At 45.0% G+C, this 24526-nt stretch overlaps 1 protein-coding gene across 2 annotated transcripts; it reads left to right on the top strand.

The window, feature by feature from the left end:
• Positions 1–1964: 1964 nt before the first annotated feature.
• On the top strand, positions 1965–23861 carry Ddx23 (DEAD-box helicase 23). 2 transcript variants are annotated; one of them, XM_004668566.2, is made up of 17 exons: positions 1965–2061; positions 7744–7952; positions 9549–9659; positions 13247–13340; positions 13445–13510; positions 15006–15144; positions 15825–15958; positions 16074–16186; positions 16370–16513; positions 16607–16832; positions 17124–17269; positions 19179–19356; positions 20106–20348; positions 21197–21348; positions 21566–21674; positions 22401–22575; positions 22947–23861. In XM_004668566.2, the coding sequence occupies exons 2-17, from the start codon at positions 7744–7746 to the stop codon at positions 23168–23170; spliced, it is 2463 nt and encodes an 820-aa protein (XP_004668623.1). In that variant the 5' UTR covers positions 1965–2061; the 3' UTR covers positions 23171–23861. The 2 variants fall into 2 exon arrangements, with proteins under 2 accessions (XP_004668623.1, XP_045007438.1); XM_045151503.1 differs by having other exon boundaries at positions 2021–2107.
• Positions 23862–24526: the final 665 nt, after the last annotated feature.

Raw genomic sequence — 24526 nt, 5'->3', positions numbered from 1 at the left:
CCATGAGTTCGAGGCCACCCTGAGACTCCATAGTGAATTCCAGGTCACCCTGAGCTAGAGTGAGACCCTACCTCAAAAAATAAAACAACAAAAAAAAAATTGAAGCCAGACTTAGAGCCATATGGATTGAAAAGCTGATGATGGGAAAACAGGGAGGAAAGAAGCATTGGATATTTCCAGTTATCTCAACCATCTTAGAAGTTGCAATTTTTGTTTGGTTTGGTTTTGCTTTAGTGCATGATAATGTTGGAATTTGAACCCACAGAACCAAAGTGAAACAAAGCAAACATATCATTGTGGGCAGAGGAGCACCCAGTAGATGATTGAAGTAGGGAGAACTAGAAAGAGAAAGCAAAAATAACAAGACAGTCAAAGTGACCGGATCCAAACAGCGTGAAAATGAGGAAGCCAGGGCCTTATTTGGAATGTTGAATAAATAGATACCACAGCCCAGGAGAGACCATTCTTCCAGGAAGCCTTTGGAGTGTTGGCTCAGTTTGAATTGTGACACAGTAAGTGGAGGCTATTATGAAATTCACCTCACTGCAGACTGTAGTATTTCTACACAGTGAAGAATTGTACCACCCTCATTGTGAAATAGTAGGTTACTTCTGTGAACCTAATCTTTAATTTATCTGGCTGTAAAATGGGACCAATAATCAATCTGCTTTTCCACAAACAGTAAATTATTTCTTGCTACAGTAAAAATTCCCCTGCTGTATGTCATCACCTATGACAGTGATAAATAAATAAAATAAAAATAAATTGTAATTAATTTTTTCAAGGTAGGGTCTCACTCTAGCTCAGGCTAACCTGGAATTCGCTATGTAGTTTCAGGTTGGCCTCAAACTCATGGTGACCCTCCTACCTCTGCTTCCCAAGTGCTGGGATTAAAGATGTGTGCCACCACACCAGCTACAATTTAGTTTTTTGAAATATTTTATTTACTTATTTATTTATTTGCAAAGAGAGAGAGTCCAGTGACTACAAATGAGCTCCAGATGCATGTGCCACTTTGTGCATCTCGCTTTATGTGGGTACTGGGGAATTGAACCTGGGTCGTAAGGCTTCACAGTCAAGTGCCTTAACCACTAAGCCATCACTAAGGGCCTTAATGGATGAACTATCTCTCCAGCCCTTTAAATTTTTTTTTTTTTTTTTGAGATAGGGTCTCACAGCAGCTCAGGCTGACCTGGAATTCACTATGTAGTCTCAGGGTAGCCTTGAATTCACAGTAATCCTCCTACCTCTGCCTCCTGAGTGCTGGGATTAAAGACGTGTGCCACCATGCCTGTCTTCTTTAAAAAGAAAAGAAAAGAAAAAAAATGTTATTTTATGAGAGTGAAAGGGAGGAGAGGGAGAAGAGGGAGAGGGAGAGAGAGCTGGGTGTGATGGGGCATGTCTTTAACCCAAGCACTTGTGAGGCTAAGGTAGGAGGATCCCTGTGAATTGGAGGCCAGCCTGGGGTAGTGTGATTCTACCTCAAAAAAAAGAGAGAGAAAGAATGAGAATGGTTGTGCCAGGGCCTCTTGATACTGCAAGCGAACTCTAGATGCATGTGCCACATTGTGCCTCTGGTTTTACGTGAGTACTGGGGAATTGAACCTGGGCCGACAGGCTTTGCAAGCAAGTGCTTTTAAATGCTGAGCCATCTCCCCAGTCGCATTAACTGCAATTTCTACCAGCAGATTCCAAGCAAGACCTTTTAACCGCTAAGCCATCCATTTCCCCAGCCTTCTAATAGCAGATTTGAAGAAAACCGCCCGAAAGGAGGGCGGCCGTGAGCTGGAAGGTCGTCCACACAAAACTCTTCTTCCCTCATTGTCAAACGTTTGGCGAACTACATTTCCCAGCAGACCCCGCAGCCCAGCCGGCCCTGGCGCCATGCATTCAGGGATTGGTAGTTTCCGAGTCTGGCAGTCGCTTTCCGCAACGTAGCCTCGGGCACTCCACTTCCCAGCTTACCCCGCGGTAGTGGTGCACCTCCGCGACCAGGAAACGGGAAAGATGGCGGCTGCTCTACGACGTTGAGGCCGCGTTAGGCGGTTCAGGCTCAGGGTGGTGAGTTCCGGGCGGTGGAGGCGGTTCTCACGAGTTTGCCGAGTGGGTGAGAGCGGGGTCATGGCCGTGGAGTCTTTCTGCAGGACGAAGTGGGGAGGAACGCCTCGGGGAAGGGGCATGAGCCTGGGCAGCTCTGGAAAGCAGGGGTGAAGAGGCGCAGGCCCCAGGGAGGAGTGGTGGCTGCCTGGGGACACAGGTCGCGTTCCGGACGGTGGTATGGGTCCAGACCTTTTTTGTCGGTGGGCTCAGTGCCGTGCCCATGTCTGACCTTATTCTTGTTTCGAATAGCCCTTGCTTCAGCCAAACTGGAACTGTGGTTTACTCCCAGAAATTTGCCCATGGTTTCCCGCCTCGGAGACGCCAGTATTATTTCTCTTGCCTGAAATTACTTCCAACCCTTGCCCATAATTACACGTGTTTAAATTATTCCCATACTTAAAGGCTCAAAAGTTACTTCATGTATGGGTCCTTCAAAATCTCCTGTTACAAATGAAAGGAAACTGCTGTTCTGGATTCCCACAGTATTTATTTGAGCCTTCATCTTGGCATGTCTCATGCCTTCTGTTCTAAAAGCTTCCTGTGGACAGGTTTTCCTTTTTGTAATTCACAGTACCTAGCATTGGACCTTCAAGTAATGGGAAGAATTTGCCTTTGTCCTTCAGAAAAATAGGCACTTAAGGGTTCCTGGAAATCATGACCAGTCATCTGTAATAAAGTTGCCTATATTCACTGAGACAGGGCTTCATGTAGGCCAGGTTTCCCTCGAACTCACTGTAGACAAGGCTGTCCTTGAATTCCTGATCCTCCTACATTCATTTCTCAAGTGTCAGTATTACAGGCATCTACTACTTATCTTTTCTTAAAAATCTTTTATCTTTATTCGTTTATTTGAGAGAATGAGGATGGTTGTGCCAGGGCCTCCAGCCACTGCAAACTCCACATGCATGCAATTCCTTGTGCATCTGGCTTAAGTGGATCCTGGGGAATTGAACCTGCATCCTTTGGCTTTACAGGAAAGTGCCTTAAACTCTAAGCTATTCCTTCAGCCCTTATCTTTTTTTTTTTTTTTTAATGGTTTTATTTATTTGACAGAGAAGGGGCACACCAGGGCCTCCAGCCACTGCAAATGAACTCCAGATGCATGTGCACTCTTGTGCATCTGGCTACATGGCTCCTGGGGAATCGAACCTGGGTCCTTTGGCTTTGCACATAAATGCCTTAATCACTAAGCCATCCCTCCAGCCCTATCTTTTTTTTTTTTTAAAGACGATTTAGGGCTGGGAGAGATGGCTTAACAGTTAAGGCACTTGCAAATGAACTCCAGAGGCCTGTGCCCCTTCAAGCATCTGGCTTTACATGGGTACTGGGGAATCAAACTTGGCAAGCAAGCACTTTAACCACTGAGCCATCTCCCAAGTCTGATTTATATCTTAAAAAAATTTTTGTTTTTTCTCCCACTATTCAGGAGGCAGTGGTTGGAGGATCGCTGTAAGTTCAAGGTCACCCCGAGACTACTACATAGTGAGTTCCAGGTCAGCCTGAGCTAGAGTGAGATCCTACCTTGAAAAACAAAAACAAAACAAAATTTTCTTAAATTTATTTGCAAGTAGAGAGGGAGAAGGGGAGAGAGAGTGAGAAGGAGGAGGAGGAGAAAGGGAATGAGAATATAGGTGTACCAGGACCTCTTGCCACTGCAAATGAACTCCAGACACATGTGTCACTCTGTGCATTTGGTGTTATGTGAGTACTGGGAAATTGAACCCAGGCTGTCAGGCTTTATAAGCAAATACCTTTAACCTCTGAGCCATCTTTCTATCCCCCAGTTTCTATCTTTTTTTTTTTAATTGTGTAATAAAAATAAAAAGAAAAGAAAAAAATTGTGTAGACAGACATGGTGGTACATGCCTTTAGCCCAGCACTGGAGAGGCTGAGGTAGGAACATTCCTGTAAGTTTGAGGCCAGCCTGGGACTACAGAGTGAGTTATGGGTCAGCCTGGGCTAGAGAGAGACTCTACCTCAAAAAAAAAGGCTGGAGAGATGGCTCAGCATCTAAGGTGTTTGCCTACAAAGGCTAAGGACCCAGGTTGATTCCCCAGAACCCATGTAAGCCAGATGCACATGGTGGTGCATGCTTCTGGAGTTTGTTTGCAGTGGCTAGAGGCCCTGGCATGCCCATTCTCATAAATTAAAATTTAAAAATTGTGTATGTGTGTATAGGTGTGGCAGGATCTCTTGCCATTGCAAACGAACTCCAGATTCATATGCCACTTTGTGTGTGTCTTTATATGGGTGCTGGGGAGTTGAACCCTGGCTGGCAGGCTTTGTAAGCAAGGGCCTTTTACTCCCACTTCCCAATCCCTGTTTACTGTCTTTTGTTCTCACTCATTCCCAAAAGTTTATTTTTCTTCCTTCCTGTCATTGAAACAGCTTTTGCCCAGGTCACCAGTAGTCTCCATTTTTTTCAAAATCTCTAGTCTCTAGTCTTGGTATTTTATTTATTTTTTAATATTACTTATGTATATATTGATACATGTATGTGGAAGTCAGGAGACATCCTTGGGGTGTTGGTCCTCTCCTTCCACCTAGTTTGAGACATCTTTTCTTATTTTTAAATTTTTATTTACTTTTATTTTCATTTATTTGAGAGTGACAGACAGAAAAAGAGGCAGATAGAGGGAGAGAGAGAATGGGTGCTCCAGGGCCTCCAGCCACTGTAAATGAACTCCAGATGCGTACGCCCCCTTGTGCATCTGGCTAATGTGGGTCCTGGGGAATTGAGCTTCGAATCGGGGTCCTACGGCTTCACAGGCAAGCACCTAACTGCTAAGCCATCTCTCCAGCCCTTTCCTTGTTTTGATTCTGAGGTCAGAGTAGATGGCCTGCAAGCTTCAGGGTTCTCCTGACTCCACCTCCCTACTCCCCACTGCTAGAGCCAAGTTGGGATTACAGACGCTAGCCATTTTGTGTCTAGCTTTAGGTTGATGCTGGAGGTCCAAACTAGTTGGCAGGCTTGTAGAGCAAGTCTTTAATCACTAAACCATCTCCCCAGCCAGCCCCAGTGGTACTTTATATGATTACTCCCTCCTTGAAAGATATTTTTGGTTTCTGTCATTTTCTTTGGTTTCTCCTAGGCCCGACTTTTAAATGTTAGCATGTTCTGGAGATCAATTCTGGATCTTCTCTTTTCTTTTCAACTATGCTGCCTATTTAGGTAATGTTGTTTAATACACAATGTGATTCAATTTTTTTTGTCTCTTCCTCTTTCCTCTGAGTTTGTTTTCCATTTGCTTTTCTGGAGTCTCCTCTTGGTTTTATTGACATCTCAAAGTCTGACCAAAGTAGGACTTTTGTTCTTTTCTTTCCCTAGTTTTCTCTGGTTTCACTAATGGCAATGAAAAGCAGTAGGTTGCTCAAATATACTTAGGAGCTATCTCTGTGTCTCTTCTTTATCCTTTCTCCCTTCATCAGTAAGTCTTCTCAGCACTGCTTCCAAAATATGTCTTCCTGTCTCTTCATCCTCCTAAACTAAGTTGTTGGCATCTCCCAAATTGTCCTTTGTTATCCAAGAAGGATTGGCTCCAGGACCCTTGGTGAATACCCATATCTTCAGGTGCTCATGTACCTTACATAAAATGACATAGTATTTTCATGTACCTCACACATCCTTCTGAGTAGTTGCTATATTTTATAGGAAATAAGAAGGAAAATAGTCTGTACATGTTCAGTAGAACTTTAAAAATATTTTAATTAATTTATTTGATAGAAAGAAGCAGAGAGAGGGGGAGAGAATGGGTGCACCAGGGCCTCCAGCCACTGCAAATGAACTCCAGATGCATGCGCCCCCTTGTGCATCTGGCTTATGAAGGTCTTGGAGAAACGAATTGGGATCCTTTGGCTTTGCAGGCAAACACCTTAACTGCTAAGCCATCTCTCCAGCCAGAACTTTATTTTTATTTTTATTTATTTGAGAGCGATAGACAGAGAGTGGAAGAGGCAGAGAGAGAGAAAGAATGAGTGCTCCAGGGCTTCTAGCCACTGCAAACTAACTCCAGATGCATGCAGCCCCTTGTGCATCTGGCTAACATGGGTCCTGGGGAATCAAGCCTTGAACCAGGGTCTTTAGGCTTCACAGGCAAGCGCTTAACCACCAAGCCATCTCTCCAGCCCAACTTTTTTTTTAATTTGTTTTTTATTTTAGAGAATTGGCATGCCAGGACCTCAGCCACTGCAATCAAACTTCAGATGCTTGTGTCACCTAGTAGGCATGTGCAACCTTGTACTTGCCTCACCTTTGTGTGTCTGGCTTATGTGGGATCTGGAGAGTTGAACATGGGTCCTTAGGCTTTGCAGGCAAGCGCCATAACCATTAAGCCATCTCTCCAGACCTAGCTTTTTTTTTTTTGTTTTTTGTTTTTTGAGGTAGGGTCTCCCTCTGGCTCAGGTGGACCTGGAATTAACTATGTAGTCTCAGGGTGACTTTGAACTCACCGTGATCCTCCTACCTCTGCCTCCTGAGTGCTGGGACTAAAGACGTGTACCACCATGCCTGGCTCCTAGAACTTTTTTTATTGACATCTTCCATAATTATAGATGATAAACCATGATAATCCCCACCCCTCCCCCACCTTCCCCTTCACAAATCCACTCTCCATCTTATCCCTTCCCTGTCTCCATTAGTCCCTCTTTTATTTTGATGTTATCATCTTTTCCTCCTGTTATGAGGGTCCTGTGTAGGTAAGTATTAGGCATTACAATGCAGGTCATGGATAAGGAAGCCATTTGGGGTCTGAAGAGTGCATTGTAAGCAGTCCTACCCTTTCTTTGGTTCTTAAATTCTTTGTGCCTCCTTTTCCACAATGGACCCTGAACTTGAAAGGTGTGATAGAGATGTTCCAGTGCTGAGCATTTCTCTGTCACTTCTCAGCAAGATGGTGCTAAGTCATCCCAGAGGTTACTGCCATTTGAAAGAGAGGCTTCTGTAACCCCGAAGTGAGAGTAGCATTAATATATGAGTATGAACGTTAATAGAAATGTTTACTGGGCAGTTTGGTAAGAATAATATATATATTTAGCCAGACAACAGCAGGTGTAGAACTTTGTTTTGTTTTGAGACAGAGTTTCATGTATGCCAGGATGGCCTAAAACTTACTATGTAGTCAAAGATAACGTTGAACTTCTAAATCTCATGCCTCCTAACTCCTGAGAGCTGAGATTACAGGCATATACAACCACATTGAGTTTATGAGGTGCTGGGATGGCCTCATGCATGCTAGGCAAATACTCTACCAACTGAGATACATCCCCAGCCTGCCCACCTGCCTGCCTGCCTTTTCCTTCCTTCCTTCCTTCCTCTTCCTTTCCTTTCCCTACCTTCCTTTTCTCCTTTCTTCCTTGCTTCCCTCCCTTCCTCCCTCCTTCCCTCCCTTCCTCCCTCCCTCCCTTCCGTGTATGGGAGTATGGTCATGTCAGGTCCTCTTTAATAAACTCCAGACACACATGTACAACTTTCTGTGGCTTTACATGGGTACTGGGGAGTTGAACCCAAGTCAACAGGCTTTCAAGCTGGCACTTTTTCATTCTTTGGTTTTTCAAGGAAAGGTCCTGCTCTAGCCCAGGTTGACTTGGAATTCACTAGGTAGTATCAGGTTGGCCTCATAATAAGTACTTGTCTTACCCACACAGATGGCAGGAGAACTGGCTGACAAAAAGGATCGAGATGCATCACCTTTCAAGGAGGAAAGGAAGCGATCACGGACTCCTGACCGAGAGCGTGATAGAGAACGGGACCGGAAGTCTTCCCCATCTAAAGATAGGAAGCGTCATAGGTCAAGGGATAGACGTCGAGGAGGCAGCCGCTCTCGCTCTCGTTCCCGTTCTAAGTCTACAGAGAGGTAAAGTGACTTTACCTATCTGTTATATGAAGAGGGAGAGACATTTTAGACTTGTCCAACTACTTTTCATGCATCAGTCTACTTTTGTCCCAGTTGGAACTGCAAATATTTTCTCTCTCTTTTATTTTTTTATTTTTTGAGATAGTGTCTCACTGTAGCTCAGGTTGATCTAAAATTCACTGTGTAGTCTCAGGGTGGCCTCAAACTCATGGTGATCCACTTACTTCTGCCTCCCAAGTGCTGGGATTAAAGGTGTGCTACCACCATGTGTGGCTTTATATATATGTATGTTTTTTGTTTGAGAAAGAGAGAAAGAGGCAGAGGGCGTGAGTGGGTACACCAGGGCCTCCAGCAAATGAACTCCAGACCTGGGTCCTTAGGCTTTGTAGGCAAGTGCCATCTCTCCAGGCCTCTCTTCTTTAGGTTTTCTTTCATCTTTTTTTTTCCCCCCTAAGCTTTATTTAATTATGAGAGAGAGAGACAGAAGGAGAAAGGGGGCATGGGCATGCTAGGGCCTCTTGCCACTGCAAACTCCAGACATTGTGCCGTTGGCTTTACATGTGTACAGGGGAATTAAACCCAGGCCAGCAGGCTTTGCAAGCAAGTACCTTTAACTACTGAGCCATCTTTCCAGCCCTTCTTTTGTTTCTGAGATATGGTTTTGTAATAGCCCAGACTAGATTGGAACTCATTGTGATCCTCCAGCCTCAGCTTCCTTAGTACTTGGATTGCAGTGTGTGCCATGATACCCAGCTTAGTCATGTAGCTCTTTTTTTTTTTTTTTTGATGTGTGTGTGTGTGTGTGTGTGTGTGTGTGTGTGGTTTGTGTGATGAGTGGTGAATGCATGTGTGTGCACATGCATGTGGAGGTCAGAGAAGACTGTCAGGCATCTTTCTATTTCCTTGAGATGGGGTCTTTCCCTCAATCTGGAGCTGCTGTCAGTCAGCAAGCCTCAGCAATTCTTTTGTCTTCACCAACTCTCTGCCCTCTACTCCTTGAGACTGGAGTTACAGACATGTGTGGCCATACCCAGCTTTTTGTGTAGGTTCTGGGGATTTGAACTTGGCAGCCTTTGGCCCAAAAGGCCCTCATGCATAAGTGGCAGTGCTCTTAACTGCTGAGCCATCTCCCCAGTCCTGAAACCCAGCTCTTAAGGGTTGAAAACTTAAAAGATGAAGATCCAGATGATATAGGAATGTGGTTCAGGTGTTATAGCCCATGGTCTGGCACTGCCATTACATGTTAGCAGTACAACTCTGATGTGTAAGATCTTAGAATTCCTCTTAACTTTTCTGAGAAATGCATTTCTCAGTTTTTAAAAATATTACTAAGATACATGAGCCAGGTGTGGTGGTGCATGCCTTTAATCCCAGCACTCAGGAGGCAGAGGTAGGAGGATTGTTGTGAGTTCAAGGCTACCCTGAGACTACATAGTGAATTCCAGGTCAGCCTGGGCTAAAGCCAGCCCTTACCTCAAAAAAATCACAAAAAAAAAAACCAAACAAGCAGAAAAGGATATATGAGAACCTTCTCAGGTCTACAGTGAAGTAAGAAACTCTAGAAATATCAAATGATTTAAATTTGCTGTCTTCCAGAGAGCGACGACACAAAGAGCGAGAGCGAGAGAAGGAACGGGATCGGAATAAGAAGGACCGTGATCGTGACAAAGATGGACACAGACGGGACAAGGACCGGAAACGATCTAGGTATCTAAGGGAATGAGGGTGGGTTTCAGGGGAATGCACCAATCTCTTCTTCTCTGCAGTCCCTCATGCACAGCTTCATAGGGAAAGGAAAATTGGTTTTCCTTAGCAGACAGTGTTGGTAGCTATTCCAGAACTATCTTCTTCAGAAAGGATTTAAGTTTTCTGCATGTTTTTTGAGAAATGGGGTATTGGGCTGGAGACATGGCTTAATGGCTAAGATGTTTACCTACAAAGACAAAGAACCCAGGTTCAGTTCCCTAGTACCTATGTAAAGCCAGATGCACAAGGTGGCATATTCTTTTGGAGTTCGTTGCAGTGGCTAGAGAAATGAGGTCTTGCTATGTAATCCTGGCTAGCCTGGAACTCGCTGTGTAGATCAGGTTGGCCTGAGACATGCAGTGATAGTCCTGCTTCTGCCTCTCAGGCATGAGCCACCATCTAGCTCAGTTTGTATGTTCTTCAGAAAATAAAATGGAGCCGGGCATGGTGACGCATGCCTTTAATCCCAGCACCAAAAACAAAAAATAAAAAAGGTTGGGCTGGGGTTAAAGGCACTTGCTTGCAAAGCCTGCAGGCCTGAGTTCAATCCCCAGTAGATAGTGGGGACCTCTGCAATGACTCAGAAGGCACCACAGTGCTGAGAAGAAGTGTTAGAGGAGTGCTCAGCACTGAAACATCTCTATCACACCTTCCAAGGCTCTGGGTACATTGTAGAAGAGGTGGAAAGAATGTAAGAGCCAAAGGAAGGATAGAACTCTTTACAGTACACTCTTCCAGATCCAAAATGGCCTGGATATCCATGACCCCACAGTGCTTGGCAGTACCTACACAAGACCATCATAACAAGAGGAAAACAAGATAACATCAAAATAAAAGACTGATTGAAAGGAGGAGGGATTATGATGGAGAGTGGAGTTGCAAAGGGGAAAGTGAGAGCTAGAGGGAATTGTGATTTATTGTCTATAATTATGGAAGTTGTGAATAAAAAACTTAAAAAAAGCCAGCTGCACACAGTGTTTCTTGTACCTGGAGTTTAATTGCATGAGCTAGAGGCTCTGGTCCATATTTTCTCCCTCCCCCACTCTCCAAAACACCCCCCCATACACACACACATACACACACATAATGGTTCATAAGGTCAAAATGGTTAGAGGTTCAAATTGGAATTTAGAAATTGAAAACGTTATCAGCCTGAAACACATTCTTTTTTTGTTCTTGTTGTTGGCTTTTCAACATAGTGTTTCCCTGTAGCCAAGGCTGACCTGGAATTCTCTATGTAGTCTCAGGCTGGCCTTGAACTCACAGTCATTCTCTTATCTCAGCCTCCTGAGTGCTGAGATTAAAGGCATGCACAACCACATCTAGCAGAGAGAATGGGCATGGAAGGGTCTCTAGCTGCTGCAAAGGAACTCCAGACACATGCTCTATTTTGTGTATCTGGCTCTATGTAGGTACTGGGGAATCAAACCTGGGTCAGTAGGCTTTAAGTAGGCGCTGGGTCAGCACCTTAACAGCTGAGCCATCTCTCCAGCCCCAATTTTTATTTTATTTTATTTTTTTATTTGTTTTATTAACAACTTCCATGATTATAAACAATATCCCATGGTAATGCCCTCCCTTCCCCCACTTTCCCCTTTGAAACTCCATTCTCCATCATCTCCCCTCCCTCTCTCAGTCTGTCTCTCTTTTATTTTGATGTCATGACCTTTTCCTCCTATTATGATGGTCTTGTGAAGGTAGTGTCAGGCACTGTGAGGTCATGGATATCCAGGCCATTTTGGGTCTGGAGGAGCATATTGTAAGGAGTCCTACCCTTCCTTTGGCTCTTACATTCTTTCTGCCACCTCTTCCCGCAATGGACCCTGAGCCTTGGAAGGTGTGATGGAGATATTGCAGTATTGAACACTCCTCTGTTACTTCTTCCCAGCACCATGATGCCTTCTGAGTCATTCCAAGGTCACTGCCATCTGAAAAGGGAAGGTTCTCTACCAAAAGTGAAAGTAGCATTAATATATGGGTATGACCATTAAGAGAAATGCTTACTGTTCCAGCCCCAATTTTTAAATTTATTCTTTCTTTCTTTATTTTGTTTTTTTGAGGTAGGGTCTCACTCTAGCTCAGGCTGACCTGGAATTCACTATGTATGTATGCATGTATGTAGTCTCAGGGTGGCCTGAAACTCTTGGTGATCCTCCTACCTCTTCCTCCTAAGTGCTGGGATTAAAGGCATCCGCCATCACGCCCAGCTACAATCTTTTTTATTTTACTTATTTTCAAGCAGAGGAAAAGAGGTAGAGAATGAATGGCCATGCCAAGGTCTCCTGTCACTGCAGACAATGTCCATATGCATGTGCCACTTTGTGTATCTGGTTTATATAGGTACTGGGGATTTGAATTCAGGCTGTTAGGCTTTGCAAGCAAGTGTCTTTAACTGCTGAGCCATCTCTGTGGCTGATTTTTTGGTTTTTCGAGGTAGGGTTTTGCTCTAGTTCAGGCTGACCTGGAATTTACTATGTAGGCTCAGGGTGGCCTCAAACTTACAGTGATCCTCCTACCTCTGCCTCCCGAGTGCTGGGATCAAAGGCGTGCACCACCACACCCGGCTATTTTGTGAGATATAGTTTTCATGTTGTGACTCACAGTTGGCCTCAGACTTGCAGCAGTCCTGCTCAGTTTTCAAATACTGGGCTTATAAGTGTGAATTACCCTGCTTGCCTTGCTATTTGAAATTTTTCATAATAGTACTTGAAGTCCCACTTCAAATTATTATTTAGAAATTATTTAAAATAGGAGATTCAGTAAGTGAAGGTTGAGTGCTCAGTGCTAATTGAGACATCCTTAATATTCCTTCCAAGGCTTATGGAACATTACAAAAGAGTAGGCAGAAAGAGTCTATGAGCTAGAGAATGAGTACTTTGGGACACTATCTTCAGGTATGAAGTGACTGTTATTTTATGACCTCATATTGGCTTGTTGGCACTGCCACAAGACCTTCAAAAAATTGAGCTTATTAATACTTGGACATGGATGATGGAGGAGGACAGGAAAAAAAAGTCATCAGAATAGGAGAGTATATAGTTGGAAAGAAGGTCAGTGAAGGGGGATGGGTGTGGGGGGGAACTATGATCAAGTTATATTGTCTTCATGTATGAAAATTGTCACAAAACAAAACCAAAACACATATGGTGCATGTCTAGTCCCAGCACTCAGGAGGCTATTAGGAGGATTGCTGTGAGTTCAAGGCCAGCCTAGGGCCATAGAGTGCTTTCCAAGTCAGTTTTGGCTACAAAGTGAGATTCTGCCCCCCCGCCCCCCCCCCCCACACATACACAGAGCAACAACAAAAAGAACAAGAAAAAAGAAAAAGAAGGTAGCAGGTAGAATAGAGCCAAGACAGGGCCATAATTAGGTTTCAGATCATGCTGAGAGATTGGGCCTTGCTAAGAGGTTTAGGACACGCTGGATGACCATAGATCAGTCTTGATGATTCATGAGAATGCTTCTTTCCTCTTTTGGGGGCCCAGCCTGAATCTCATCCAGAGGCTTGGGTGAGATCAATTGTACTTCCCATTTTTTTCTTTTTAAAGTTTATCTCCTGGCCGAGGAAAAGATTTTAAGTCTCGGAAAGACAGAGATTCTAAGAAGGATGAAGAGGATGAACATGGTGATAAGAAGCCTAAGGTAACGAAACTGGCTGAATTTTTGTTCTTCTCAACTCACACCTTGCCTTGTGCATCCAAAGGGAATGAGCCTTTCTGGACTGAATTCCTGTGTTTTATCTTTAGACCCAGCCATTATCCCTGGAGGAACTTCTGGCTAAGAAAAAGGCTGAAGAAGAAGCAGAGGCTAAGGTAAAAACTTGAGGGTCTGTATTAGTATGTCCTGGCTGCCATAACAAAATACCAGACATGGGGCCTTCAACATCAGAGACATAAGATACTTATTTTCTCATAGCTCCAGAAGTTAGAAATCCAAGCTCAAAATATCAGTGGGATTATTTCCTTTGGGGCCCCTGTCCTTGGGTTACAGATGTACCTTACATCTAATTAGGCAAGTACTATACTGTTGAGCTATATCCCTGGCCCTATATTTTTTTAAATTTTTTTCCAAGGTAGAGTCTTATTCTAGCCAAGACTGTCTACCTCAGCCTCTCAAGTACTAGGATTAAAGGTGTGCACCACCATACCCAGCCCTGGCCCTCCTTAGTTTGAGACAGGGTCTGACCAAGCTGCCTAGGCTGGCCTTGAGTAGCTGGTACACAGGTCTGTGCTACCAAACCAGGCTGTCTTACCATATTCTCTCATTCATTCTCTCTCTCCTGCTGATTTAACCCAGGGCCTTATGCATACTAGGCAAATGCTTTAATACTGAGCTACATCCATTCGTCTTCTTATGATAACATTAGTTAGATTGGGCTAGGGCCCACTCTGGCAGTCTTATTTTAACTTCATTTCTTTTTCTTTTTTTCTTTTTCCTTTTCTTTCTTTTTTTTTTTTTTTTGTTTGTTTGTTTTTTTGAGGTAGGGTCTCACTGTGGGGTCCAGGCTGACCTGGAACTAACTCTGTAGTCTCAGGGTGGCCTTGAACTCACAGCAATCCTCCTACCTCTGCCTCCTGAGTGCTGGGATTAAAGGCATGCACCACCACGCCTGGCTTAACTTCCATTTCTTTTTTTTTTTTTTTTTTTTTTTGGCCCTTTCTAGTGGCAATTTCACCACATTTATTTAGCCAAAGGGAAGGCTGCCTTGCGTGCACATGTGCACTGGGAGACACAAGAAAGAGGTTGATCCATGGCTTCTGTAGAACTGATGGCAACCTACAGGCTCAGCAGGGTAGTTTAAGGAAGGCTGGCCACTGGAACTTGTGGGCCATTAACTTCCATTTCTTGAAAGCCTCCTTCAAATATGTCAAAATTGGGCTGGAGAGATGGCTTAGTGGTTAAGTGCTTGCCTGTGAAGCCTAAGGACCCTGGTTTGAGGCTCGACTCCCCAGGACCCATGTTAGCCAGATGCACAGGGGGTTGCACGCATCTGGAATTCGTTTGCAGTGGCTGGAGGCCCTGGCATGCCCATTCTCTGTCCCGCTGTCTATCTGCCTCTTTCTCTCTCTGTCTGTTGCTCTCAAATAAATAAAAATAACAAATATGTCAAAATCCTGGGGCATTGGGGAGGGTTAGGGTTTCCTTATGAATGGTAATTGGGGTGTTTAGCACATAACAAAAGTCCTAGGCCTGTATGTGTTTTTTCAGTAGGTTTAATGCCTAAACAAGTACTTTTTCAAGGTCCCTAGCAGTGGTGTGATTGTTCCATGTTCCCAGATAATTTAACAGTGCCCATCTGTCTTCTAGCCCAAGTTCCTCTCCAAAGCAGAGCGGGAGGCTGAAGCTTTAAAGAGGCGGCAGCAGGAGGTAGAAGAGCGACAGCGGATGCTTGAGGAAGAGAGGAAAAAGAGGAAACAGTTCCAAGACTTGGGCAGGAAGATGCTGGGTTTGTCTTTTTGCCCTGTGTGGATAGGGTGGAATGGGATTATGGTGCCATTTAAGAGAGATTTAAAAACCAGGGTTGGAGGTAAAATTCCATGGTAGAACATCTTTTTGTTAGATAAGGTTCATTTGTATCATAAATACATACATTTTTCTTTATTTAATTAATTTGAGAGAGAGAAAGACAGAGGCAGATAGAGGAAAAAATGGGTGTGCCAGGGTTTCTAGCCACTGCAAACTAACTCTAGATGCATGTGCCACTTTGTGCATCTGCCTTTATGAGGGTACTGGGGAACTAAACCTGGGTCCTTTGGTTTTACAGGCAGGCACCTTAACTGCTAAGGCATCTATGTCCAGCCCTCCCTTCCTTTTCTTTCTTTTTTTTTTTTTTATGAGAGAGAAAGCAGGAGAGAATTGAGAATTGGCATGCCAGGGTCGCTAGCCACTGCACATAAACTCCAGATGCATGTGCCACCTTGTGAGCATGCATGTGTGCATATGCATCATCTTGTACATCTGACTTACATGGGTTCTAGGGAGTCGAACCTGGGTCCTTAGGCTTCACAGGCAAGCTCCTTAACTGCTAAGCTATCTCTTCAGCTCTTTCTCATTTGTATCTATTGACTGAATTCCCTCTTTTCTTCCACTGAGCTCTTCTGCAGCTTTTCTTTCTTTTATCTGTAGAAGATCCTCAGGAACGAGAGCGTAGGGAACGCAGGGAGAGGATGGAGCGGGAGACCAATGGAAATGAGGATGAGGAAGGGCGGCAAAAGATCCGTGAAGAGAAGGATAAGAGCAAGGAACTACATGCTATTAAGGTACAAGTCTTGCCCCCTTCCCCATTCCAGAGAGGGTTAGTTATTTGGCCATTCTGGTCTCTGTATGTTAGATTTGGACCTTGAGATTATGGCTTTCTGCTCTCTCCCTGGATAGGAGCGTTATCTGGGTGGCATCAAAAAACGACGCCGAACAAGGCATCTCAATGACCGCAAGTTTGTGTTTGAGTGGGATGCATCTGAGGATACCTCCATTGACTATAATCCTCTGTGAGTGGCTTTGTGCCTGCATGCTAAGATGCTGGAATGGGGAAATTAGTAGACTAGTATTTATCCAGATTTTTGGGCAGGGGACAATGCTGGTCAGGAAGAAGAATTGATGGATATTGGCAGTCTGCTTTTTGTTCCTTCAGCTGTAATGGACTTCTTTTTCTACTTCTGTCTCAATCCCAGGTACAAAGAACGTCACCAGGTGCAGCTGTTGGGGCGAGGTTTCATTGCTGGCATCGATCTAAAGCAGCAGAAACGAGAGCAGTCACGTTTCTATGGAGATCTCATGGAGAAAAGGAGAACCCTGGAAGAAAAGGAGCAGGAGGAGTGAGTGGTTGGGGCTAAGTGTGATTAGGGAGAGCCCAGAATCTCTGCAGAAGGGACTGTACTGATTCTGCTTAATCCTCATGTCCTGTTCAGGGCAAGACTCCGCAAACTTAGAAAGAAGGAAGCCAAGCAACGTTGGGATGATCGCCATTGGTCCCAGAAGAAGTTAGATGAGATGACAGACAGAGACTGGAGGATCTTCCGTGAAGACTATAGCATCACCACCAAGGGTGGCAAGATCCCTAATCCCATCCGATCCTGGAAAGATTCTTCTCTGCCTCCACACATTTTAGAGGTCATTGATAAATGTGGCTACAAGGTAAAGAGGAGAAGATTGGCCTGGGAAATCTGCCCCATTCTAGCATTCTAGACTACAACTGTAGTTTGTGGTTGGAGAACCTGTTCCTTAACTATTTCATGTCATCTCTGCCCATGAGCACCAAACTAAGCACGTCTTTTTCTTTCTGGTAGAAATATGGGCCTCTAGGGATTGTGTTCTTTAGCCCCCTTTCCTGCATACTGTACTTGGACCAGGTATATCATGGTAGCATATAACATCCCGTGAAGGCAGTTCTGCCTGTACCCCATTACCCTTGCGCTCTCACTGCAGGAACCAACACCTATCCAACGTCAGGCCATTCCCATTGGGCTACAGAATCGTGACATCATTGGTGTGGCCGAGACTGGCAGTGGCAAGACAGCAGCCTTCCTCATTCCATTACTGGTCTGGATTACCACGCTTCCCAAAATTGACAGGTAGGATCACCTGGTACCAGTTGGAATGGGTTTGGTTGGGTAGAAAAAATGAAAATGGCAGTTGAGTGAGTGAGTGAGTTTTTATTGTTGAGACAGGGTCTCATTTAACCCAGGCTGGTCCTCATTTCCTGTAGAACAGAGGATAATTTTGAACTTGTGATCCTTTTGCCTTGTTGGGCTTCCAGATATATGCCTCAATACCTGGTTTATATGGTGGGGATTGAACCCAAAGTTTCATGAATGTTAGGCAAGCACTCCACCAACTGACCAGTATTCCTAGCCCTGGCTTTTTGTTGTTGTTATTGTTGTTAATATAAGGAAAAAAAAAATGTTTTTTTTAAGGTAGGGTCTCACTCTAGCCCAGGCTGACCTGGAATTCACTATGTAGTCTCAGGTTGCCCCTGAACTCATGGCGATCCTCTTACCTCTGCCTCCCAAGTGCTGGGATTAAAGGCATACACTACCATGCCCAGCCAGGAAAATAGTTTTTATTTATTTGAGAAAGAGAGAGAGGGAGCGAGAGAGAGAGAGAGAGAGAGAGAGGGAGGGAGGGAGAAAGTGTGTGTGTTTGTGTGCGCGTGCACACGTGCACTTCAAAGCCTTTTATTGTAGAAGAACATCAGAAGCATGTGCCACTTAGTGCATCTTGTTTTACATGGGCATCTGGGAATCAAACCTGGGTCCTTAGGCTTCATATGTAAGGGCCCTAACCACTAAGCCTTCTCTCCAGCCCCTATTTGCTTATTTTTAAGTCTATAATCAGAAGCTTTGGTGGGGGTCACGTGTATGTGTGCACATGTGGAGTACAGAGGTCAGTGACAGGTATCTTACTTAATTATTCTCCACATCATGATTATTATTATTTTATTCTCCGAGGTAGGGTCTTGCTGTGGCCTAGCCTGATAGAATTTACTATGTAGTCTCAGGGTGGCCTTGAACTCACAGTGATCCTCCTATCTCTGACTCCCAAGTGCTGGGATTAAAGGCGTGTGCCACCACACCCAGCTTTATTATTTTTAAAAATATTTTTATGCTGAGCGTGGTGGCACACACCTTTAATCCCAGCACTTGGGAGGCAGAGGTAGGATCACTGTGAGTTCAAGGCCAGCCTGAGACTACATAGTGAATTCTAGGTCAGCCTGGGCTAGAGTGAGGCCCTACCTTAGAAAACAAATACATACATACATACTATTCTTATTTATTTATTTGAGCGAGAGTGTGTATAGACACACTAGCACCTCTGGCTGCTGCAAACTAACTCTAGATGTGTGTTTGGATTTATGTGGGTACTGGGGAATCTAGTCCAAGCTGTCAGGCTTCATAAGCAAGTGTCTTTAACCATGGAGCTATCCCCAGCATTCCACCTTATTTTCTGAGACAGGACCTCTCACTGAATCTAGAGCTTACAGATTTGGCTACACTAGGTGTTGTAGTCTGGTTCACATTGCTGGTAGAAATCACCCAACTAAGAGCAGCTTGTAGGAAAAAGAGGTTTATTTTGGCTTACATGCTTGAGGGGAAGCTCCGTGATGGCAGGGGAAAAGGATGGCATGAGTAGAGAGTGGACATCACCCCCTGGCCAACATACAGTGGACCATAGCAACAGGAGAGTGTGCCAAACACTGGCAAGGGGACACTAGCTATAATACCCATAAGCCTGCCTGGGCTGACTTGGACTTCTCTCTGTAGTCCCAGGCTGACCTCTCTCCTACTTCTGCCTCCCTAGTGCTGGGATTAAAGGTGTGCACCTCTACTCCTGGCTTGGTCTCTGATTTTTACATGGGATCACTGCATCTTTTCCCACCAGCCTATATTCATAGCTACCCTTAAGAGTGACTTTGCCTTGCTTCTGTTTTGATTAAATAAGACCCCAAGTTTATGAGGCCTTGGGATACCCTGTTTACCACAGGATTGAAGAGTCAGACCAGGGCCCTTATGCCATCATCCTGGCTCCCACCCGTGAGTTGGCTCAACAGATTGAAGAAGAGACCATCAAGTTTGGGAAGCCACTAGGCATTCGTACTGTGGCTGTTATTGGTGGCATCTCCAGAGAAGACCAAGGCTTCAGACTACGCATGGGTTGTGAGGTTTGTTTCTGTAGCCAGCTGCTGCTTGCTGGGAAGGCTTTCTGGCTTGGGCGTTTGTTTCTAGCTGCTGGCATAGATGTGCAATGAAGTGAGGAAAGGCCTGGCTTATGTACATGTGCTATTTGTTGAGAATTTATGCACTAGAGGTTATAACACACATTATGTATACATACATACATACACATATGTGTGTATATATGCTCACTCTTATAAAAGCCATATGTGGCATCTCCACTTTATTGATGAAGCTGAGGCTCAGGTTAGTAACTTGGCTGTCATGACACCCAGCTGCCAGTGAGCCATATGGAGGAGGAAATGATTCATATCTAAAGCCGTGCTTCTATCGTTCCACCAGACCATGTTGCCGGCGGTGTGCGTTGCCTTCTCAGAAAGGTCGAGAGAGTCTTAGGAGTCTGTCATAGGAACTTAATCTTGGTACAGATTCTCAGTGTAATTCTTCCATGTAGCTCCTTACATAGTATTCCTTAGCTTTTCTCACATCTAAGAAAGTTCCTTCTGATTTTGCTTCCTGGATCTTAAAACCCCATTCATTCCTGGAAAAAAAGTGATTGTGGTAGCTAGTGATTTCATGTCAGTTTTCAGGAACCTTCGTTGTTTAATGTGACTGGAGGTTAGGGTCCAAGTTCCTTGCATTGGAGATAAGTTGCGCAAGTGAATGGATAGGTTATAGCAGAGAAAAGGGAGATGTCTGCCAATCTGATTACACCACCCCCCCTGCTCACCCCCAGATTGTGATCGCCACCCCAGGACGTCTGATTGATGTGTTGGAGAACCGCTACCTGGTACTAAGCCGCTGTACATATGTGGTTCTGGATGAAGCAGACAGGATGATTGATATGGGCTTTGAGCCAGATGTCCAGAAGATTCTGGAACACATGCCTGTCAGCAACCAGAAGCCAGATACAGATGAGGCTGAGGATCCAGAGAAGATGTTAGCTAACTTTGAGTCTGGAAAACATAAATACCGCCAAGTAAGTCTTCTTTCCTGGGAGAAGTTGGGAAAGTTCTGAAACCCGCTTTTGGATTCTTGCCTATGGTGGGCTCAGTGTGTGTTTCCAGAATGGTAAAGTGTGCCTAGGTAGAGTCTTCTGGCTTGGAGTGGAGTCATTTAGCTTAGCTCTGCAAAAGAATTATGCTCCCCCCCACCCCCAAAACAAAAGCCAAAAACAGGCTGAGGCAATGGCTCAGTGGTTAAAAGAGCTTGCTGGGTAAGCGTGCTGACTGGAGTTTGGATACCTAGAACTCATGTAAAGCCAGATGTAGTGGTACAAGCATCTAATATGCCTCTGGTAATGGGAGCTAGAGTTAGAAGAATTCTGAAGCTTACTTGCCAGCTAGTATTATTAGCAGTAGCAAACAAGAGACTAACACTCTGAGATTGTCCTTTTGTGCCCATACATGCACATTGTACACATGAACACCAAAAAAAAAAAAAAAAAAAACACAAAAAACCATAAAGCAAAAACAAAGCCAGGCATGGTGGCCTACTCCTATAATTGCAGCACTTGTAGATGGAGGCAGAAGTGCCGTAAGTTTGAGGCATACTGGACTACATAGGGAGACTCTCTAAGCCCCAAAACAAAACAAAGAATTATGCTATTGCCTGGACCACAGTACTAGCAAATGCTTTTTGTACTAAGATGAACAGGTACTAAGGGAATGTGGGAAGGCAAAGGACATTATAAAGGTGAGTGTTATTAGACTCAGAGCAGGATTCATTTTAAGGTTTTTTACCTGGGCTGAGTGAACTGCCTGTGGTGACAGTGTGCTCTGTGGTTATGGATGCCTGGGCTGAGGGCTGAGCCTCCTGTTTTCATAGACAGTCATGTTCACGGCTACCATGCCCCCGGCAGTGGAGCGTCTAGCCAGGAGCTATCTTCGGCGACCTGCTGTGGTGTACATTGGCTCTGCAGGCAAGCCCCATGAACGCGTGGAACAGAAGGTCTTCCTCATGTCAGAGTCAGAAAAGAGGTATGGTGGCAGCCAACCCATGAAACTTGTGAAAAGAGGGCTTTTGACAGATTCTTTCAGTGTGAGTGTTGGCTGTGGGGTGATTATTGTCATATTGAAGAGCTTCTGTTTTCTTGTGAATGTAATGGGCATTGAAAACCCTGAAGTCGGTGTTTGTAAGTCAGGGTTAGACTAGGAAGTACAATACATCTCGTTTTCCTCTTCCTCTTCTACACAGGAAAAAGCTGTTGGCAATCTTGGAGCAAGGCTTTGATCCTCCCATCATTATTTTTGTCAACCAGAAGAAGGGTTGTGATGTGCTGGCCAAGTCCCTAGAGAAGATGGGGGTATGGCTCACAGGGAGTAGCACTCTAGCCCTGGTGGTGCTGCTTTCTGAAACTAGGGTGTCTCACAGGCACCTGCTTTCAATTCTCTCTCATTGCTTAACCTTTCCAGTATTTAAAAATCAGGGCCAAAGAGAAAAGTGGTTTCAGGGGAATAGAAAGAACCAGTCCAAATGCTAGGAATCCCTTCCATTCCAGCAGCTGCAAGCAACGCCACCATGGGTGCTTATCCGAGATTGCTATGTCTAGTGAAAGGTTTATGAGACTCCCTGAGGGTGTGGAGTAGAGTGGGTCCATGCTCTTTGTGCATGTTTGAGAAATGAGATGGGAGGTCATGGAGGGGGATGCTGATCACAGTCTTGGGACTTGTTCCTGAGGGGAAAGGTGTGCTGTTGCCACTTAGCTTTCCTGCTTCCTTAAGTGTCTTAATCCCTACTTTCCACCCTAGTTCTCTTTGAAAACTTCTCAACTGTCTGACTTTGTATTTTGAGAAATTGCTCTGTCCTGGCTCTACTCTGTCTGCCCTACCACGCCACACCACACCCCATTCTCTTTCATCCCTTGCTTTAGCTCACTTGTTTTCTTCTTGCTGCACTTGAACTCATTCTTTCTCTGCCTCTTGTGCTTCTATCTGCTGCTCTTCCTAGCCCTCCCCTTCCCCATTTTGTCTTTATTTCTCTGTCTGCCCATGATCCCATTGTACTCTACACCTCACCATTCTTCCAACAGTACAATGCTTGCACACTGCATGGTGGAAAAGGCCAGGAGCAGCGAGAATTTGCACTGTCCAATCTCAAGGCTGGAGCCAAGGATATCTTGGTGGCTACTGATGTGGCTGGTCGTGGTATCGATATTCAAGATGTATCTATGGTTGTCAACTATGATATGGCTAAAAATATTGAAGGTAAGTGCTGAGGAGGTAACCTTAATCCAGGGTGAGACGAAACTATTTTTATCCTCTCACTTAGAGTCAGGGTGTTGTACTGAGGAACTCATTCCTGTAGTCTGGGATGCTTGTCCCAGCATGTGGGTTAACACTTCTATCTTCAGGGGTGTGGAGATAATGGAACTAGGAGACCCTTAGTTTGGAAGTATGACCAGTAGCAACGGGAATGGGGACAGGCAGCACTGGAGAAGTCTGGGTGCTTTAAGTGTGGACAGCATGAAGTGGATTTCCTGCACATGAAGTCTGATGAGAAGGGTGCCTTTGGGAATGGAACACCACTCACTGGGACATTTGGTCTAGTCCTGAGTAATATTCCTCTTGCTCCCCAGATTACATTCACCGCATTGGCCGCACAGGAAGAGCAGGCAAGAGTGGTGTGGCCATCACATTCCTCACCAAAGAGGACTCAGCTGTGTTCTATGAGCTAAAGCAAGCCATCCTGGAGAGCCCAGTGTCTTCTTGCCCCCCAGAGCTGGCTAACCACCCAGATGCCCAGCACAAGCCAGGCACCATCCTCACTAAGAAGCGCCGGGAAGAGACCATCTTTGCTTGACACAACACTCTTCCATTGGGTTTCAAGGCATGCTGTGAAGCTGCCTGATGCCAATTCCTAAAGATCTGCACATCCCTCTTTCCAGGCTCTCATTCTTGGGATATTGGGCTTAGGGAACAACTCCCTGGCCTAGGCCCTCAGGTTTGGAGGCCTGCACTTAGGGCTGCTGCAAAAGGACAGGAAGATGCTGTGGGAGCAGGGAGAGCAAACTGCCACAAGCTTTGGCCCAGCCACTTACAGGAACTTTAGGGTTGTCCTGGGCCATCAGCTCTTCCCAGATCATGGGACAGCCGGTTGGCACTACTGCCTCAGATTAAACAAACACCTGGCCACCTGGGACCTTCAGGACAGACACAAGTGTGTAACTGTATGCTGCAGCAATGTTGCTGCCCTAAATGGACCCACAGGACCTGGCACCGTGAGGATTGTGGACCTTGGACTCTCACTGTCACTTTGACAGCTGTTTTCCTATTTGGAGTATAAAACAGGTTGAGAGCCTTTAGAAATGTGCACAGCCCCGTGCCAAGGGGTGCCATGCACTCTAGGTGTCCCTCCCCCAGGGAATTTTTTTTAGATGTGGGGGTGGGGTAAGCTGGCTGTGCTCATCTTTAACTCACTGAGTGAAATTTCTGTTTTCTATTCTCTGAGAAGATAAGTTTGTATGTTCTGAGAATAAATACATGACTGTTAAGGCTGTGTCTAGTTGTAACTCACTTTCCATCTTCTCCCTGGAATCAAGAGGATAGGAAGGATAGCATTGGCTGCACCCTGTGGGTTGGTTGGGGGAAAAATAGCTTCACTGAGAGAAAGGCTTAGATTCTATATAGACTCAGATACTTGAGCATTAACAGCAAAGTCATAATGCATCTCCCCTCTCCTGCTCTTGCCTCATGTAACTTGTGGCCTTGTGATGGTTACCTTCCAGAGAACTCTGCACAGGACGAGAGAAGGAAGCAGTTATAAGTTGGGGTAGGTAAGGCACAGTTGGAACTGTTCTACCTGTTACGATGACCCTTATGCTTGTTCTCAGTGCCCTTGCTGGGTACACTGCTCACGGAAAAGGATGGTGAAGGGATAGGCAGCAGGGTCTTTGAGGGGAAAGCAAGCTGGGTCCAGCTGAGTTTGGTCCCATAGTCCTCTTACACACATGCTCTTTTACCCCTCCAAGCCAAACAAGTACATGAAATTCAAGTTGTGGCTAGTTCTAGGGCCCTTCCATCCTGTGTGTGGCAGGAACAATGGAAAGCAATGAATAAGCCTCTTCCTTGCTTCTTAGAACCAGTCCCTTCTATGCAGCCAAATGGAGTTTCTGGGAGGTCCTGTAGCTCTGCCATTTCTGCTTCCCCTCTCCTGGAT

Source organism: Jaculus jaculus, chromosome 6 (assembly GCF_020740685.1).
Source record: "Jaculus jaculus isolate mJacJac1 chromosome 6, mJacJac1.mat.Y.cur, whole genome shotgun sequence".
NCBI classification, from domain to species: Eukaryota; Metazoa; Chordata; class Mammalia; order Rodentia; family Dipodidae; genus Jaculus; species Jaculus jaculus.
Note: the sequence above shows the minus strand (reverse complement) of the source record. Positions and strands in the feature narration are given on the sequence as shown.

Bases quoted from the DNA above. Each gene is read 5' to 3' on its own strand.
- Ddx23 (XM_004668566.2), top strand. From the start codon at position 7,744: ATGGCAGGAGAACTGGCTGACAAAAAGGATCGAGATGCATCACCTTTC. The intron at 20,349-21,196 runs GTAAGTCTTCTT...CTGTTTTCATAG, and splicing joins GAAAACATAAATACCGCCAA to ACAGTCATGTTCACGGCTAC. The intron at 22,576-22,946 runs GTAAGTGCTGAG...CTTGCTCCCCAG, and splicing joins TATGGCTAAAAATATTGAAG to ATTACATTCACCGCATTGGC.